This window comes from Montipora foliosa, unplaced genomic scaffold, assembly GCF_036669935.1.
Source record: "Montipora foliosa isolate CH-2021 unplaced genomic scaffold, ASM3666993v2 scaffold_406, whole genome shotgun sequence".
NCBI lineage: Eukaryota > Metazoa > Cnidaria > Anthozoa > Scleractinia > Acroporidae > Montipora > Montipora foliosa.
Genome location: NW_027179708.1, coordinates 250001 through 268844, shown reverse-complemented (window position 1 = coordinate 268844; position 18844 = coordinate 250001). Strand labels below are relative to the sequence as shown.

The 18844-nt window shown below is 43.0% G+C and overlaps 1 protein-coding gene across 1 annotated transcript in view; it reads right to left on the bottom strand.

Annotated features, from left to right (window-relative positions):
* Positions 1-381: 381 nt before the first annotated feature.
* Positions 382-18844, bottom strand: part of LOC137988078 (uncharacterized) — a 25447-nt gene continuing 6984 nt past the window's right edge. The window contains exons 3-6 of the mRNA XM_068834134.1: positions 6297-6488; positions 3895-5209; positions 3017-3799; positions 382-2958 (exon numbers count right to left, since the gene is read on the bottom strand). Of these exons, the coding sequence (XP_068690235.1) occupies positions 382-2958; positions 3017-3799; positions 3895-5209; positions 6297-6488 (4867 nt within the window). The remainder of the gene's footprint in view (positions 2959-3016; positions 3800-3894; positions 5210-6296; positions 6489-18844) is intronic.

The following is an 18844-nucleotide window of genomic DNA, read 5'->3' as shown; positions in this document are numbered from 1 at the left end:
ACTCTTTGGTTAAAATATCAGAAGATTTGAAACACTACCGGTCAGCTTTTTGCCGCGCTGGATTTGGATTATTTTTGAGTTTTCAACTGATAAGAAAAGTGTCTTTAATTAATCGGGGCTCAGTTCGCTCGGAAAGAACAAGAGATAAAAATAATCACTATGTCTTGTCCGAGGAAGAGTAAATATATGCAATAAAAGTTGAGAAAGATTCACAGCGATGTAAACGTCTGTGTAGCAAGGAGCTGAAAAGTGTGAAATTTCGGATTCTCACGGAGTGAAATATGAGCTTCCGGTGCGATAACCATTTTTCGTGGTTTTCTGCCGTTAAATGAAATATTTCTAAAAACTAACTTGATTCCCTTTAGTTAGTTACCTAGGACTTCAAACTGATAAAGTCTGAGCGAAATCGATTTTTTGACCGTGGCCACATTTTTTTAATTTTCTTTGATTTTTAGGGACATTCACTCTTAACCTTTTGCAAAGGATACATTTTCCAAGGATAGAACGGATCAGCACTCTAATCTGGGGAATCCACAGCTTCTCGCGGACCTTGGATATAACGTGCTCGCGTCCCAGGTGACCAATTGACTCGTGTGTGTGGCGAACCATCATAGCCGTTATGGGGTGGTCTCTTGGCAGAATTATCTGATTTCCGGCAGCATCAGCGACTGGTGGGTGTACTATACGTCCCTTCACCCTCAGAATATCATGGTCATCAAGTACCGGGTTAAGGCTCACTATGCTACTAGATGACTTCACTTCACCTCTGGTCTTTAGATCTTTGATCTCTTGAGGATAGGATGATCGCTGGATGATTCTTACAATCGCGGTGGCGGCGGCATCGTAATCTTCTAAGATCAAGTGACCCGTCCGAACGGTCTTCCTATTGTGAAGAAAGTGAATAAAGCGGATCAACCATGCTACTTGACGCCTAAGCCGGTTCCAATTAGAGCAACTGCTGAGTATCCGATCTATAACCTCCTTGGCTGTTACAATCGTCAAACTGTGTGGGACGGCATTTGCCTTTGGAGAAGCGAGGATGGTATTTACATCGGCATGATTGGTGTGAGCTTCTTTCTTCAATTCTAGGGCTGAGTCTGGGACTTCGTTCAGGTCTGCATTAGGCCAAAGTGATTCTGGCTGCCAAAGGAATTCAGGTCCTCGTAACCAGCGGTGGTTTACGCTCAGCTCTGAGGGGTTTAAGCCCCGTGAGACATCGTCTGCTGGGTTCAAAAAACCTGGCACATGATTCCACTCATCTGGTTTTGAATTTCCTCTGATTTCTTGCACCCGATTGGCAACATAGGTTTGGAATCGACGCTTCTCGTTTTTGAGATAGTGAAGAACTATCTCACTGTCGGTCCAGTACTTAGTATCCTGAATGCACAGGTCTAACTCCTCCCTCAGCATCCTGTTTAGGCGTGTAGCAAGGACTGCTGCTTGTAATTCAAGCCTGGGTATGCTTGTGAATTTCACTGGAGCATTTCGGGCCTTTCCCATGATAAACGAGCAATGGGTAGGACCATCTGGATCCTCAATCCTCAGGTATGCTGATGCGCCATAACCGATTTCTGAAGCATCAGAGAAAATGTGTAGCTGCAATTTGCACTTGGCTGCATCCCCTTCAGGAGGAAAGTAGCTGCGTGGGATACGTAGCTCAGACAGAGATGACAGCTGAGTGGTCCAGAATCTCCATCGCTTCAAGAAGTGCTCTTCCAGTGGTTGGTCCCAATCTATTTTTGCCTTCCAGATATCCTGTATGAGAGCTCTTGCAGTAAGGGCCACAGGCGCGGCAAAACCAAGAGGGTCATACAGTGAACAGACAGAAGAAAGGATTCCACGTTTTGTCTCAGGACGATTTAAGTTCTTGGTTTCGAAGCCTAGCTCGTCAGATTGCACAAACCAACGGACTCCAAGGACCCTTTCCACCGGTAACTCATCCAGGTGAAGACTGAGGTCTGGCAACGCTCTCCTTTCAACAGGTATCGTGGACATGACATCCTTACTGTTGGACATGAACTTAGTTAGACGAAATCCACCACGTCCCAAAATTTCGACTAAGTTAGATGCCCCCTTGATTGCAGAGTCTTCATCGCTAAATGACGGCAAGGCGTCGTCAACATAAAAGTTCCTTTCGACGATTGCAGGGACTTCGGGGCTAAACCCCTTTGCGTTGTCACAGGCAGTTCTTCTTAAGACAGAATTTGCGACACAGGGAGAAGAAGTAGCACCAAATATGTGTACTTCCATGACATAGACATCTGGAGATTCAGTGCCGTTATCTGACCACCACAGAAAGCGTAGGGCGTCTTGATCTTCCTTTCGCACCCGCACTTGGTGAAACATCGCTTCCACATCTGCAGCCAGCCCAACCCTTCCTTGACGAAAGCGCAGTAGCACTCCAACAAGGCTATTGGTCATATCCGGGCCTTGGAGAAGGTTCTTGTTTAGGGACGTTCCTGCGAACTCAGCTGCGGCATCAAAGACAATGCGAAGCTTTCCAGGTTTATTGGGATTAGTCACTGGATGATGGGGTAGATACCATGTGCACGAACTCTCCCTGGCTGCTTCTTCAGGGGTAAGTTTGCGCGCATACCCCTTAGAGATGTACTCAGTCATAACTGCTCGGTATTTTGCCGCAGTTTCCTCATTACCAGCTCTAGTTAAGCGCCGTCTGAGCATCTCTGCTCGCCTTTCTGCCAGGGCGCGGTTATTTGGTAGTTGTGGCTTGTCGTCCTTCCACAGAAGACCAACTTCGTAATGCCCGTCAATAAAGGTGGTAGTTTCCTCAAGGATTTTCAATGCTCTCCTATCCTCGATTGACAATGGTTTGTCACTCTCCTTGGCCGCTCCGTAATCTTCGATTTTCCAGAAGCGTTCTATCTGATCAACTGGCTGAATGCCAACTGATAAAAAGTTAACTGCTGCCTTCCCCTCTTTCCCTCCTTCCCTCTTTCTCTGTTTCAAGTGGGCATCGGTAACCATAGGGGCCATTGTTGTCTGGAGGTACCCTGACCTCATTTTGCAAGTGCGCAGCAGGGACATTGTTCCCTACAATTATTGACACCCGATGGAGGTCAACTTCTGGGAAGTTCAGATCTTGCAAGTGTGGATACTCGCTGACATCCACTGTCTCTGGTAAAACTTGCTCCGTTTGATTAAGGTCTGAGAGCACATATGCTTCATCGACTTCTATGTCACTGCCGCACCCTTCTGCAGGACCGAGGGTGAACGATACTCGCTGAAACTCCACTGATTCTTCACTGCCTCTGATTGTTTTGATACCAATTTGCTCTGAAGTCCCTTTCAGATTAAGCAGATCGGCAAGCTCGCGATCAATTAGGGTGTCGGTGCACCCATTGTCAAGGAATGCATACGTGGAAAGGGAGTTGCCATCCTCCACTGTAACCGTAACTGGCACTACATTCAACAGGACTTGAGCTCTCGCAGTACTAACTTTGGTTAAGCTTATTGCTGCTTGATGGTTTTTGCTGACTTGGGGTCGTACGCCTTGTTCTGCGCCTTGTTGGGGAACCATGGTAGGAGCAGGGGGATTTTCTTGGTTGACATTGCCATTTGAGTCAGTGTTCCTCTTCGGCCTGAAGCGATGTCCCGTGTTGTTCTCCTTGTGCAACAGTGACAAGTGATGCCCGGGGCACTTGGAGCAGCCTGGAGGTTCAGGACAGGACGAGCCGCTGTGATTGGGCTTATGGCGGCCACAGTTGAAACAGAACCCATATGATGCTGCATATTGTCGCCTTACTGCTACACGGTCACACTGTTTGATGACTGGGCACTGCTGCAATCGATGAGGGGCAGATTTACAAATAGCGCAGGCAGCTGAACTTCCTTCTCTGGTTGGCTTATCTATTTGGGTGGAGGAGATAGTGGGACCTTCCTATTTTTTGAACTGTTCCTGCTTTCCTTGTTTTCTTCATTTGTTTCTCGTCTTGGTCGCTGCAATCCAAACACTGGATCATTTCTGATTGAGGCTTGCTTCTTAACAAACTTGGCAATGTTCTGCAGACGTGCAGTCCTGTGGCGGCTGACAATTTCGTAGTTTTCAGTCTGCCATTTTGCAATTAGGTCATTCGGGAGTCTATTAACAATTTTCCTCATATTAGTAGCTACGCTCGCCTCACGTTCGACATCACCCTGGAGGATCTTCGTAGCGGCATTCAATTTTTCAGAAAAATTAAGCAGACTCACATTGTCACCAGGAACAAGCTTAGGACCGGATACGAGACCTTCAATGCAGGCCTGTGACACTTGGACAGGTCGACCAAAACGTTCCTCCAATGTTCTCATGAGGTCGTAATAAGAGCATCCTCTATTTCGCTCAATTACCTCCAGAGCTTCTCCTTTAAGGAATTTTGGTAAATATTCAACACGTTGTGCATCAGTGAGAAGCTCACTCTCAAGGTGTGTACGGACCTGATCTCTAAAGAAGGGGAAATCAGCTGGATTGCCACCAAACTGAGTAGGAGTAATGCCGTTGAGTAGTTGCACCTTCCACATGGCTGCTACATGGTCTTTGGGGGTGTTCTGCTCTTGATTAGTATCACAGGCAGTCTCACGATTGAATTGGAGAGAGCGAGGAACTTCATATGGTAGGCTTTGACTGTTGGGGGCCTGTGATGCTTCCTTCCCTTGCTCCCTTGCGGTTAAGTTACCGTTCCAAGGTGCTGACTTTGAAGTAGCTGGCAGTTTATCGCACGGGGTGGAGTAATCTACAGGTCTAAGGTGTGGCATTTCTCGCGTAGTTGGCTCAGGAGGTCTGGAGCTTCTTGATTCCGATTCTTTAAGGAGAGGCTTAAGGTTGTCTTGGGGTTGCACCTTATCGACATCATCAACGGTTTCCAGCCGACCGGTTTCTTCATCAAAGTCTCTCTCGATCTTCCAGTCAAGCTCAGCTAAAACAGCCTCATCCTCCAATCGTCTCAGCTCTCTCATTGCATTCTGTCTGGCTAATTTAGCTTCCTCCTCAGCTCTTCTCTGGGCTAGCTCCAGTTTCTTCTTTGCCAAAAGTGCTGCACGTAACTTTTCCTTCCTAGATGAGGAGGTCTTTGAAGTAGTTGAGCTCTGGCGCGATTTTCCACTTACAGAAATTCCATCATCACATTTGTGGGTTTCTTGTTCAAATTTCACCTGCCTTTCACATTCTTCGATTATTCCACTTCCACAAACTCTTTTGGAGCCTAACTTAAGCCTAGAGAAAATTAGGGTCACGTTAGGATTAGTTATGGTTATGGTTGTTATTCATAAATATTAATTGAGCAATCAAAGAATATAAAAAAAATGAAAAGAACTGGGTCGGATTGAGCATGTTCGTCGTTGTAGTGTAGTTGTTAAGACAGAGCTAAAGATCTGGAGGGTGCGAGTTCGAGTTCCGGTTAAGTGCATAAAACAGTCCTTTGTTCCCTTACTATGTTGTAATGTTGAGACTGAATTAATAAGTGTATGAATACAGAAACCGATAAGATGATACCAAAGATTAAGAAGATGTGTTGAGATGCGTAAGACCGAGTTTGAGGAGGGATGGTATATGCACAGTAGGGTTGCGTAATGCAAAACCAGGGAATCACCTTCAGCAACGACGACTGCTACGGCAACGACAACGTCACAAAGAATGAATAGTATTGGTTAAAAAAAAAAATTATAATCATGCAGCACTTGCGGCACGGATTTCAGTTCATTTCTCTGTCGTTCTCCAGCACAAACAACAACATCGAAAGCAAGTTTCAAGTTTTCAAGTTTTATTTATTTAAAGCAAACAGTTCAAGTTATTACTAAGCTGGCTGGCAAATAGTTAAAAGTTTATCGCGGCAAGCCAGACTGTACACAAAATTATTTTAGACTTCTTTTTTTAAAGGAATAAATGACTATTACATAATATATAGATTTAGCCAAACCTAAAGGCGGAGCTCCCGGGTTGTTTATTCTTACTGGCTGTAGGATTAGTGAAAATAAAAGGCTTTGGAATTGTCCGCGTTTTGGCTTTTCCGGATATTACCGAGGCCGGTTGGTTGACCGTTAAACACTTCGAATGTAATCCCGTCTCGTTGAGCGAGGACGACGACAAGAGAATTCGCGCTGCAGAAAGGCAGGCTCTGAGAGATCAAGTTCGACAAAGAAGCGTAATGTTGCGTAATGTTGAGGGATTTGCGGTCCGAAATCGTCAAGCTCAACCTTTCTTCTCCCCTTACTCAAGGCAGTTCAACGGGAGCCAGCGTTCTTGGCAACTTTCACAGCCGTTCGCTTCCTCTTCGACAAACCAACACAGTTTCACCACTAACCGTGAATTCACCCGAGGGCCTTGTCGATACTGCGCATCGCGCTGAATTCTATTGTCTTCCGTGACATTTACTTGCAGTGCGAAATATGTGACAAGTCCGGCATAAAGAAACACGCATTCAGCACTGGTGGGATATGATTGGTCAACTGATTTAGCTTTGGGAATACTAGAGTCTCTTCGCCGAATTCCGCAACTGTCAATCAAACGTTAAGATGAGCAGAATAAATTTTCAAGGTGCGGAAAGTGAACAATAACACTAAAGATTAAAGAGCGGACTGTTCGCTTCATTGAAAGTGACATGGCAAACAATTCTTTTTGTTGATATGAGTTTCTTTGGTTCAACAGACCATCAGAATAGAAGTGTTTTAGAGAAAAGCGTGGAAAGTTTTAGTTGCGCGGGCTTAATGCTTGCTTATTCCTCATGCTTTATCTGGTACCCGCTACCCAGGAAAATCTTGAAATAAACCATCGCAATGTGTAAATATCCGATCGAGGTTTTTTTTTTTTTTGGTAAACAGACCTGAAGAGCGAGTTCACGAAGCATTTTTCCGTTCATTGCCAGTTGTCTACACAGCCTCATCAAAGAAAAAGCCTCTTTCATTTTATCTTTTGTCCGTGATTTGCTAGTGCCCCATTGGGAACGTCTTTTGTTTGTTGAAAATAATTATTCAATTTTCGAATGGAATAAAATATATAAAAGGATCTCTAACACCTAAACCATTCAGTTGCTTAAAACTACCTTCAACACAACAATGTTGAACCGAGCGAGACATTGACCGCCATTTTCACAGCCATTACTGATTTCATGATTAAATAAGGCGAAACATTGCTATTGTTCATAGAGGCGGAGCTTAGAGTCATTAATATGCACGCGCGAAGTTCAAAATGAATCAATTCAACTCCCAAAGGCCCTTAGGACGGCGAGGAATCAAAGAGAGAAAATGTATTTACGTTCTAATTCGCTTCGCTCAAACGAACGTAAAACATTTTACCCTTAAATTCCCGTAATACAAACAAATACCACGAGAAATATGGTAGGATGCGCAAGCGTATCCAAAACAGTTTATTATAAGATAGAAATTACAAAAAGAAATTGATATTGCTCTTTTTTTTTTTTTTTTTACAACTCTTAGATACTACTGTATGCAGAAACTAATCTACGCTCGATAATACGTTACAAACCTAAATACTTAGTTACATGCAACCTGTTTTCAAGGCTTTCTTCAACATACATATCCTTGGCAGAATCAGATTACCACCTACCAGGAATTTTAAGTAGTCTTTCTGGAATCGAATTCCTACTATGGCGTACGGCAGCTGTAATGCCACCGGATCTTAAACTATGAAGACCATAAACATTAAGGTTGTATAGCCCAGCTGACTTAAGGTATCCCTTAAGATATCTCTACAGGTAGTATAAGAAATCTTTCCGCTCCTCAGGGTATAGCTAGAAGTACTACGGTGAAAAACAATTGGTCTAAATAAAGGGAGAGGATTGTTTAAGTCAATACCAGATAAATCTAAATAACGTTGTAAAACACCAACAGGACAGTACTTAGATCCAGATGCACTAATATAGACGAAATTCCCTTCCCTATAAACATCTGTCTTACTACGAGGCACAAAAATTCTTATATCATCGCCGTGAAATTCGATATGCTCCGGAACGATATTGCATAATTCGTCATAACGAAAAAAAAAAAACCCTGCGAAGGCTAAAGAGCACAACGCAGCAATACGGAGATTCTTTAAATTAGCATCTTTCCTGTTATGAATATCTAAAATACGCCTTATAATTTCTGTGGAAATAGGCTTCTTTTTCATAACTGGCTATGACTTCTGGCGTTTAGCAGATTCGACGACATTTCTGCAAAATTCGCTATCTAAAGGATTACGATCCAAACTAGGGAGAAAAGAATGTAACCATTTAAGGGCCGCATGGGCTAAAATTACTGAGGAACTAGAAGCGGAAGACTGCTGAACTTCAAACAAATATAGAGAAGCAACACTAAGAGGAAAAGGTAACTGCATGTTGAACTGTCTACTTTTAGACCAGTCCAAGAACTTTCTGATAACACGAACGTAAGCTTTAGTGGTCGAATCCGACCTGGACTTCAACATAACATTTAGCACTTCATAAACGTTGATTGAAGAAAACTGTTGAAAGCCTTTCCAAGAATTACTTGATAGCATAATCTGTAAAGACAAGAACAAAACATACATACTAGAAGAACAAAAGAAAGACAGAACATCCTTTAATAACCGTACAAAAATCAGTCATTGATGAGGCCAGTGCCACGTAAGACGTTAAATGATCGTATGGGCCAGTGCCGCGTAGATCAACAACCATTGATGAGGCCAGTGCCACGTAAGACGTTAAATGATCGTATGGGCCAGTGCCGCGTAGATCAACAACCATTGATTAGGCCAGTGCCACATAAATCAACTATACTCCTATTAGGACAGCACCATATGAAATGACAGACCAAACATTAGGCCAGTGCCTTACAAATATTCGGCATACTGCCTTGGCCAGCGCCAACAACTGAAAAAACATAGGCTAGTAGACACACCGTCCAATAAATTAATCAGTAAATTTTAGTCTAACGGCCTTCTGAGATTTGAGATAATGTAATACGCGTGGGATGATACCAACTGGATGGACTACTAAGAAATTTTCCCCTCGAAGGGACTGAAAGAAAAATCAACACCCGAGGAATTGGGATTCCAAAACCTCGAGAAATACCTGGGGATCTTGCGGTTATAATAATTTGCAAAGCAATCTACACTATGCGGACCCCACAAGTCATCGAGAAAAAGAAAAAATTCTTCAGTAATTTGCCAATCATGAGTATCAATAAAACGACTTATATAAACAGCTTGTTGATTCGAAGTGCGAGGGATCCACTGTACATCTAAATGAATTCCCGATCGGATACAAATATCAAATCCCTCTGGCCATTTGTGCAAACCTAATTTCATGCTGCCCAGTTCAACAATCTGAGCAGCTACTTGGCTATCCGTAAACCACTTAACATGTGATCCAACACTGAGGCAAATGATTGCAAAGAAACTCAATAACAGACAGTTCTCTCCACATTGAACTTTGACCTCTCTCGTTCTCCGACCACGATTTGTGGCACACAAAATCATTGTTAAAATCAGTAATTGCTCCACATTCGGTGGAACTGGCGTCAGAATACACAAAATAACTTGGTACCTTACTTACAAAGCAATACCTAGTGTTGATATTAATCATACTTTCCTTCCAAAAATACAGTTCTTCCTTGCAGTAATCGTCAAGAAGGGATATAGAATCCCAATTATCCCTGCACGCGGTGGACAAGACACAATGTCTGGTCATTATCCTGCCAATGTTACCAACTACAGGCCAGGTAGAGATAACTTGACCTGTGAAGGAAGACAACTCTCTCGCGGTAACTTTGAAATCGGCTTCAATAATATGATCAATTGAGTTAATGATCTTAACAATTCTCCTTTCCACAATTTTAAAAGTACCTAATGCAGCATTCCAGGTAATACCCAGCCAGTCCAATACTTGGGTGGGTTCCCATACCGATTTATCTTCATTGACAACAAAACCTGCGTTGCACAAATCCGCCCTTACAACCCGGGCCTTAATGAGACAACTTTCTCTATCCTGAACAATCGCCCAACCATCATCCAAGAAGATGGCTTTACAAAGATCCTGTACTCTCCAATAACGTTTTTTTTTTTTTTTTTTTATTTTTTTTTTTTTTAAGGCTTCAAAACCTTAGTAAAAACCCAAGGGGCAGAGGACAGACCGAACGGGAGCACAGAAAAAACATAAAATATTCCCTTAATGGAATCGGGCGCACGCCATGAAAACCCCAGAAAAGTTTGGTGCTCTTGTGCAATGTCTACATGATGGTAACCACTTTTTAAATCGAAGGAAAACATGAACCCATCCTTCACAAAATAAGACATAGCAATTTTCCAGTCCTCTTACTTAACACTTTGCTTAATTAATGACTTGATGACATGGCGCAAATCGAGAATAACCTCTTAAAGCAGAAAGATGAATAAACTGTATGGAACCGCAAGCGTGAATGGTACTCAAGAGACAGCGGAGGGTATAAATACTAATAACTGGCCAATCCTGACATACATGAAAAACAGAATGCACAATAGTGGGTGCGGCAGGTGTGAAATGAAAACACCGCAACTAATTACTTGGAATACCAGCGGAAAATATATGTTTCAGAAATGCTGGATTTGATACTACTTCTAGACATCGGATTCCTTTCATATGTTGCATGAGCCCTTTATACTTTTTAAGTAAACATATCCATATGTAGCCCAACGTGTTGACATCTTCATTTAGAAGAAATTCAGCCTCAAAGTTATCATACAGCTATTTCCCATACTCAAATTTACCCAAAATAGGTCAAGTTGAACACAAAATTGATACAGGTTAACGAGATGGTACCGAGTCAAAAATGGTTGTTATTTAATTATGAGAATTTCTTCTTTAAAAGCCATATGCAACCCTTTCCATATTTTATATAGTTAAGCTGTAACAGAGTAAAACGCAGGGGGACCTTTCCCTGTTGCGGCCATTTTTCTTTATTGTCTCATGTCATTTGTAGTCTCGGCCTTTCAAACTTAGCGCCATTGCACCTGTGAATATCCCGGATGTGTCATACAATTCTGCGCGATGGGTTCTTCAGGCCACTGGTGGAAGGAGTGCCCGGTCCGTCTCGCAAGGTTTCACGTCGGCTGCTCATCTAGCCAGCTGCCAGCTAGTTCCACAAGCGCCGTTAACCGTTCCTGAAAATTCGTTTATGGCGTCTTTACAGCAGGAGGCTTCTGGCGCTCTAGGCGTTCACTATTCAGCTTCGCATTCTGGCTCGAAGGCGGGTGATGTCAACGCCCGTGTGGAGGAGGAGTTTGCTGACTTACTCTCGCAAGATAAGTACTGTTTCGACTCTGAATACGAACAATGTTTGTCCTCTCGTGGTTTTGAGTATAAGCAGGGGTCAGCGCCCATAGTTTATAAGGAAAGGCTCAGGAGCAAGGTTGATTTTTGGGTTAGCATCGGTTCCTCCCCTTGGGTTCTTTATATCATCCGTTTCGGGTATCGCATTCCTTTTATTTCATGGCCTCCTAGAGCGTTTTTCTGTAACAATAGGTCTGCCTTAGATCACGCCAGTTTTGTTGACAGTGCTATTTCTGATCTGCTTCTTGCGGGTTCTGTTATTAGTTTTTACGCCTCCCACGGTTGTCAATCCTTTAACGGTATCCGTTAGCCCTGTGGGAAAGTGCCGGCTTATTCTCGACCTCCGTCACGTCAATAAGTTTATTCCCAAAGTTAAGTTTAAAATGGAGGATAGTAGGACTTTTCTTAATTGCGTACACTCGCCAGGTTATATGTTTAAATTCGATATGAAGTCTGGGTATCACCACGTAAGCATTCATGAGGAATCTCAAACATTTTTAGGCTTTCAGGGCCCCTCGGTAGCTCTGTAGAGCCCAGGTTTTTTGTTTTCGCCGTGCTCCCGTTCGGTCTCTCGTCAGCGCCTTACGTGTTCACAAAGGTTTTTAGGCCGTTAGTTAAGCATTGGCGCTCCCGGGGCATACCCTTGGTCTTGTATTTAGACGACGGCGCCGGATGCCTCCATGATTTTTCGGTAGCTCAGAGTACTGCTTTGGCTGTTAGATCCGATTTGGACAATGCGGGCGTGGTCGCCAATGAGGAGAAATCTATTTGGTTCCTATCCAGGTTTTAGAATGGTTGGGCATTGTCTGGGATCTTTCGCGTGGCCGCATATTTATTCCTCACCGCCGCATTGTCAAGTTGCTTAGGGCACTCCTATCACTAAAAGCTGGGTCTCGCTCCGTTACCCCACGCGCGGTTGCCTCTGTTACAGGGCAAATTATTTCCCTCACCCCGGATTTTGGCAACATTACACTCCTTATGTCCAGATTCCTCCAGTCATTCGTCAAACTTCACAGCGGGTGGGATTGTCCTTTGGATTTTAGGTCCTATCAGTTTTTCTCCGAATGCCTTCAGGAAATTGATTTCTGGCTTTCTAACTGTGCCAGACTCAATGGGAGGTCTCTCACCAGATATTCGCTTCCCGTGACTCTCGTGTTTTCCGACGCCAGCAGTTTCGCCTGCGGTCGTTGTGCCTTCCGCGTTGATAGCGAGGAGTTCGATCTTTTCTTTCAAGCGTTTTCCTCTTTGGAGTCCGGTTTAGATAGTACTCGCCAGGGAATTGTTAGCCATTCTTTACGGCCTGAAATCGTTTCGGGCTTCCCTTACGGGCAAAGTGGTCAAGGTCTTTACGGATAGTAAGAACGCGGCGTCTATTTCCGCCAAGGGTAGCAACAACCTTCGTTTGCATGCTTTAGCTCTCGAAATTTTCGCCTATTGTGCCGCACATGATATTTCACTTGAAGATGAGTGGATCCCACCCTCACTCAACTCTTACGCGGATTCGGTCAGCCGCTTTGTTGATTATGATGATTGGGCTGTTTCCACTATTTTCTTCCAACATGTTAGCAGTATTTTTGGTCCTTTTGACGTCGATCGTTTCGCATCCTCTCTTTCCGCTAAGTGCAAGCGTTATTACTCTAAGTTCTGGTGTCCCGGTTGCGAAGGCGTGGACGCTTTTAGTGCCAGTTGGGGCGGCGTTAACAACTATTTGGTTCCTCCAGTCTTTCTTGCTGCGCGTACGTTAGCGCATTTGGAAACGTCTCGCGGTACGCTTATCGCCCCCAAATGGCCTTCTGCTAGTTTTTGGCCTTACCTCTTTCCTCTAGGTCACCCTCGGGATTCAGTTTCCTGAATCATAGAATTTTCTGACCCGTCAGGTATTTTTGACGATTCCCACTTGGGGTTCCCTACTTTTCTTTCTTTTTTTTTTTTTAGCGCTTGCGGTTTTCGCGCTCCTGTATTTGTTATTTATTTAGACGCCAGCTCGCGTATTTTGAGCCGTTATTCAAGCATTGGTACTTTATTGCAGAGCTTTTCGCGCTATTCCATGTAGCGCTTTTAGCGGTTCACGGACGACTCTCGTTGCTTTATAGCGGTTCAGCTACGCTGTGTAGCGCTTTATAGCGGTTCGTGTGTGTCCTTTGTCGCTTTATAGCGGTTCACGTACGATATTTAGCGCTTTATAGCGCGTGTCCTTTTTCGGTTTATTCCAGTTCGTTTTTTCATAGTTGTTTACCGGCTAGTGCCTTATTGACGGTCGCTCTAGAGCGTGTTTGCTTATCTTTTGTAAACGTATGGCCTTTGTTGGCAACGTTGTACGGATTTTAGGGGTTTTTGTTTTCTCCGGATATTGTTGTTATTGCCTATACTTGGATGTACGCGTTATTGGCTGTCCACGCTTAATAAATTGCATTCGGTATTCGACGTCTACCATTTTTTCCTCATTTCTCTTATGCCTTATTTTTTCCTTTATTTGTTTACAAGTTCCAGGGTATCACGCGTTCACCATCCGGCTTTGGAGAGCCAGCGTACGCACATTCCAGCGGTTCTTGCCCACAGCATGGCTCCTAGCTCGTTCAAGACCTACCACGGTTGTTTCAAACGTTGGAAATCTTGGGCTAGTGGTTTCCCAGAGGTTATTCACTTCCCGGCTCAAGAGGAACACGTAGCCTTGTATTTAATTTCGTTAGTTCAATCAGGGTCTTCATATTCCTCCATTCAGCAGGCTTTCTACAGTATAAGCTTTTTTCACAATGCTTGCTTGCGGGGTTTCGAATCCTTGTAAATCAGCTTTTCTTCTGGCTCTTCTAGAAGGTTGTAAGCGCGTTGCTTCGAAACCGTCTAAGTTGAATAGGGTACCCATTTTGCCTGAGCATTTAGTCGCGTTAGTTAATAGATTTGCTACACCCTCAGCATCCCTCAGGGATATTTTTCGAGACGTTTGTTTTTGTTTGCTTGCTTGCTTTTGCTGGTTTTTTGCGCTTTGACGAGTTAACTCGTCTTAGGTGGTCTGACATTTCTTTCTTTCAAGATCACATTGAGCTCTACGTTTCCAAAAGCAAAGTTGATCAATTGGGTAAAGGGTGTACTTTAGTTATCGCTAGTACTGGTACCCCCACATGCCCCTGCGCTATGCTGCTCCGTTATGCTGCGCTGGCTAAGCGTAATCTTGATTCGGTTGAGTTTGTCTTTCAAAACCTTAGTTTTTCCCCTTCCAAGGGTTATTCCCTTCGTTCCGGTACGAGTTTGTCTTACACCAGGGCGAGGGAAGTCGTTTTGGCTAAGTTTCGGGCCATCGGTGTTGATAAGTCGGGTATAGGTTTGCACTCGCTTAGGATAGGGGGCGCTTCGGCTGCGCTTAATAGCGGAGTTCCCGATCACGTCATTAAAAACCACGGCAGGTGGAAATCTGACTCTGCCAAGGAATTATATTGCCGTGAAAATCTCCGACGACAGCTTCTTGCTACTTCGCGCATAAGTCTCGCGCTCGCTCTCGTTCTTTGTTTTTCTCGACACAACTGGTCGTGTCCTTCCTATTTCAACGTGTTGTTGCTTTTCTGCTGATTAGAACTTAAACGTTTTCTCTGCGGCGGAACGCAGTGACATAGCAGAGAAATGTGTTTATGTTCGGAATTTGCATTTATGGCCGCAGTTTGATCCTCTAGGGATTTTACGCCACATCTCGGTATTTAAGCCTTGGATCCTCTCGCGTTAGTCACTCGACACAGCCAGTTCTACCGCTCGCACATTGCCGAGCTTAATTTTTCTAGTATGCCGTTTACGTTTAGTCTCGTAGTTTACAGTGATGTAATTCGTTTTTTTTCTCCGCCACTACTTTATTTCTTGTATGTTAGTTTTTTCTCGTCCCCAATAAACACAACTGGTCGTGTCCTTCCTATTTCAACGTGTTGTTGCCTTTCTGCCCATTAGAACTTAAACGTTTTCTCGGTGGCGGAACGCAGTGACATAGCAGAGAATATAAGTTATGCTTCATCCGATTAAAATTCATTCCCTGACGATGACATCGGACGATGCCAAAACGTTGTCAAAATGAATCTAGTTGCGTTTGTCTTTTTAATCGACTCAATTCTCAGGTCTTTTTCAGGAAAAATAGTTTTCTCTTCTTTCTGCGAGCTAGTTGTCTTGGTAATGTACCGATGACATTTCAAAGCCTAAATTTCTGACCCGTCTTGTTTTAATAAACACTAGAATATACTTTCATTACATATTACTTGAAAGCGGGCTACAGTTATTTCTTTTGTAAAATGCCGACGATCAATAACATGACCTCGAGCAGGCGTTATTGTCCCATGCTGGACAGGTGACCAAATTTGTGAATTAACCTTACTTCTCATTCGTTTTTCGTACCTCAATGCGCGCTTTATTCTTGTATTCTAAAACCATATTGTCGTTGCTTGGATTTGATTTTTATGCAAATATTTTAGCCTCTTATTATTTCAAAAATGTTGTCGGTCAAAGCCATTCTCAGGTTGAATCCGTTTTTACCTTATAGGTTAAATTCGTGATCTGCATTTTACCTAGGTTGAATATTCACTCTATCTAGTTAGGATTGAAAACACCAATACCTTCCCTCAAGCTCTGTCTTACGCATCTCAACACATCTTAATGTTTTATATCATCTTATCGGCTCCTGCATTCGTACACTGATCCATTTAGTGTCAACATTACAACAACGGTTAGGGAACAAAGAACTGTACTGTGTACTTACCGGTGATCGAGCTCGGGCCTTCCAGATCTATAGTCCTGTCTTCACCACTACATTACGATGACGAACATGCGCAACCCAACACACTTCTTTTCATAAATTATTTTTGTATAGTAAGTCAATTGATATCTATGTATAAAACCAACATTAATTCTAACCTGACCCTAATTTTTCTCTAGGCTTAATTTAGGCTTCAAAAAAGTTTCTTCAATCCATCTGAGTGCGTATTCAAACTGGGGTAAATGAGATCACCAATTTAACCTAGGTTAAAACGGATTCAACCTGAGAACGGATTTTACCGGCAACATATATGCGGAATTTTATGATCTTTAACTTGGACTTGAACATTTAAAGGACTCGACAAATAAAAAGTATAGTGTATATGTATCAAATTAGTGGCACATATCGTTTGAAGAAAAGAGCCAAGCTTCTCGAGACCTATACATAGTCAAAACATTTCAATTTCTGCTATTTAACAAATGTGTAACAGGTATAGATTATTTTCGGTCTTTCAGTTAACGTAGAACAGCATTGAAGTATTGAAGTATTTTGGGGTAGATTATAAAGAACCTACAAGGAAAAAGGTAAGCAAAGGTCAACGATTTTGTGCGCGCTTTTACAAGACATTTAGCAAACTAACTCGGGAAACAACCCAGAAATATGTGCATAGGATTGAAACATTGGCTGTTTCCTCAACAATGTCTTCTCAAAGATAGCGTCCACTTGTGGATCAATATTCAGACTCATCAACTCAAGCTTTTGTGCTCGATGTCAGTGCGCCACTTTAGAGGCCGCTTTTATTGGTTCTCTCTGTGTCACTTCATTTTCAGCTGCTTTATCAAACAATCATGATAACATACATTTTAGCGCGGAATGTTACTAATACGAAGTGCATTCGTTCATTACGTTAAAGCGAGATTGCGTGTATACGAATAATCCCGATGCTTTCGTGCAATTTGGGACAAAAAAAAACTTGAACGGTTTTTAAAAAACAACTAAACTGCACGAGCCCAGAGGTCTTAAATTTTTTAAATTGTACGAAAAGAAATTGGGGCTACTTATTGATAATAGACAAGACGAAAATTAAAAGAAAAGCTATGGAAATTGTGCAGAGGACTTACATTTGATTGGGTATCTGTGATTATTGGCCAATCAGAATGCTTGGTTTGTTACCTTCGATTTTTTTACCGAATTACCTCTTTCCTCTTTTTTGTATTGCGTTACCTAAAAACAGCATTTCTCTTAGCCAATCATAAACTATCCAAATGTTCTAATCGTTGTTTTCTTTCTTCACGTAGATGGCCAATGATTCTCATTACCAAAACAGAACAGATACTCCAAATTTCGAGCTCTTTTCTTCATCCGAGTGCATTGCCTGGCTGACAGTACTTAACATCGAAGCTGTTGCTATAGTGATCATGAATGCCCTTACAATCATTATTTACTTGAAAGAGCGAATCTTTCGCAAGCCGTAGGATGTACCTGGTGATTAGCCTGGCGGTTGCAGACATGTTTGTTGCATGCAGCTTGATCTTTGTAAGTTTGCTATTGGGCGAACGTTGTAACTTGTGGACGATTAACCTGTTCAGGAGCTTTGAGTTCTTCATAGTTTAGGTTTGTTTGAGGTATTTCTATCCACTAGCCTCTGTAAAAAACCTTGCTGCTATTTCTTTGGAGCGGATGCACGCAACTTTTCGTCCATTCAAGCATCGCCTCATCAAAAAGAAGATATTTAGAGCAGCTGTTGCGGGTGTTCGATTTACAGCTGAACAGAGTTAACTGAATAGAGGGTAATGTAAAGTGCTAGATTTCTATCCCATATGAACCATGTGAGCGTTAGCCCTACTGATGGAAATGGGCCCACACAAGCACAGAGAAAAACTCTGACCAGGGTGGGAATTGAACCCACGACCTTCGGGTTAGATCTCCGCCGCTCTACCGACTGAGCTACAAGGTCAGACGGGAGCAGGCCGTGGGAACTGAAGATGTTGAAGTCACGGCAATGAACATGTACAAGTACAAGGAAAGGTTACGTTTATACAAGAAGGGGGGGGGGGGGTCGCTAACAAGCAAGCGCCGGAGACGCTAACTTTTGGGGGGTTGTGGGGAAATTCTCCGCTGAAAAGTTTTGAAATCTTTAAGCTCGAAAATGCTACTTTCAGCATTCTCGACGAGATATCAAAAACATAAACGTGGAAGATCTGTGGAAATGCATGCATGCTAAGATTGATCCATTCAAATATATTAAAGTTTGTAAGGAATTGTTTGCCATTTTTGAGTTTACGTTTTTTGGCTCGATAGTCACGTTTGCGATAAAATACTAACTTTCTGATCATACACTGAATTTCGAGATAAATAAAGTTGATGTGTGTGTGTCGTGAGCTGCATGACGCGAACAAAAACATGCGCGCGAGAAATGGACCCGCATAGCTGAGAGCGCGTTCGACATCATCAAACTTTAGACCCCTGGCAAGACTTAGAAAAACAAATAGCCATGAGGGCAAGTTCTGTTCTTCTGTCATAGGCCGCCCAGGCATCTTGCAACCTTATTAGATTCAAAATTAAAAATAAACACTCTGCTTTAAGTTTATATCCCTCCAATGCTCGACTTGAATAACTACGTAGCCACCAGTGTGTCCTGACCACAGCTATATTATGTCAAACCTGGATTGAAACCAGCGAAAAATGCAGGAAAAAAATATTTTCCAACCCGTTTTCTAACTGAACACTCCTGAACACAAAAAGCGTCGACTGTCAAGAGCTTTTGATGACGTAGCATGGCCTTGTAGCCGCGTCGAGCCACAGAAAGAGCGCAAAAAATTAGGCCTCGTTTATGCTCAGG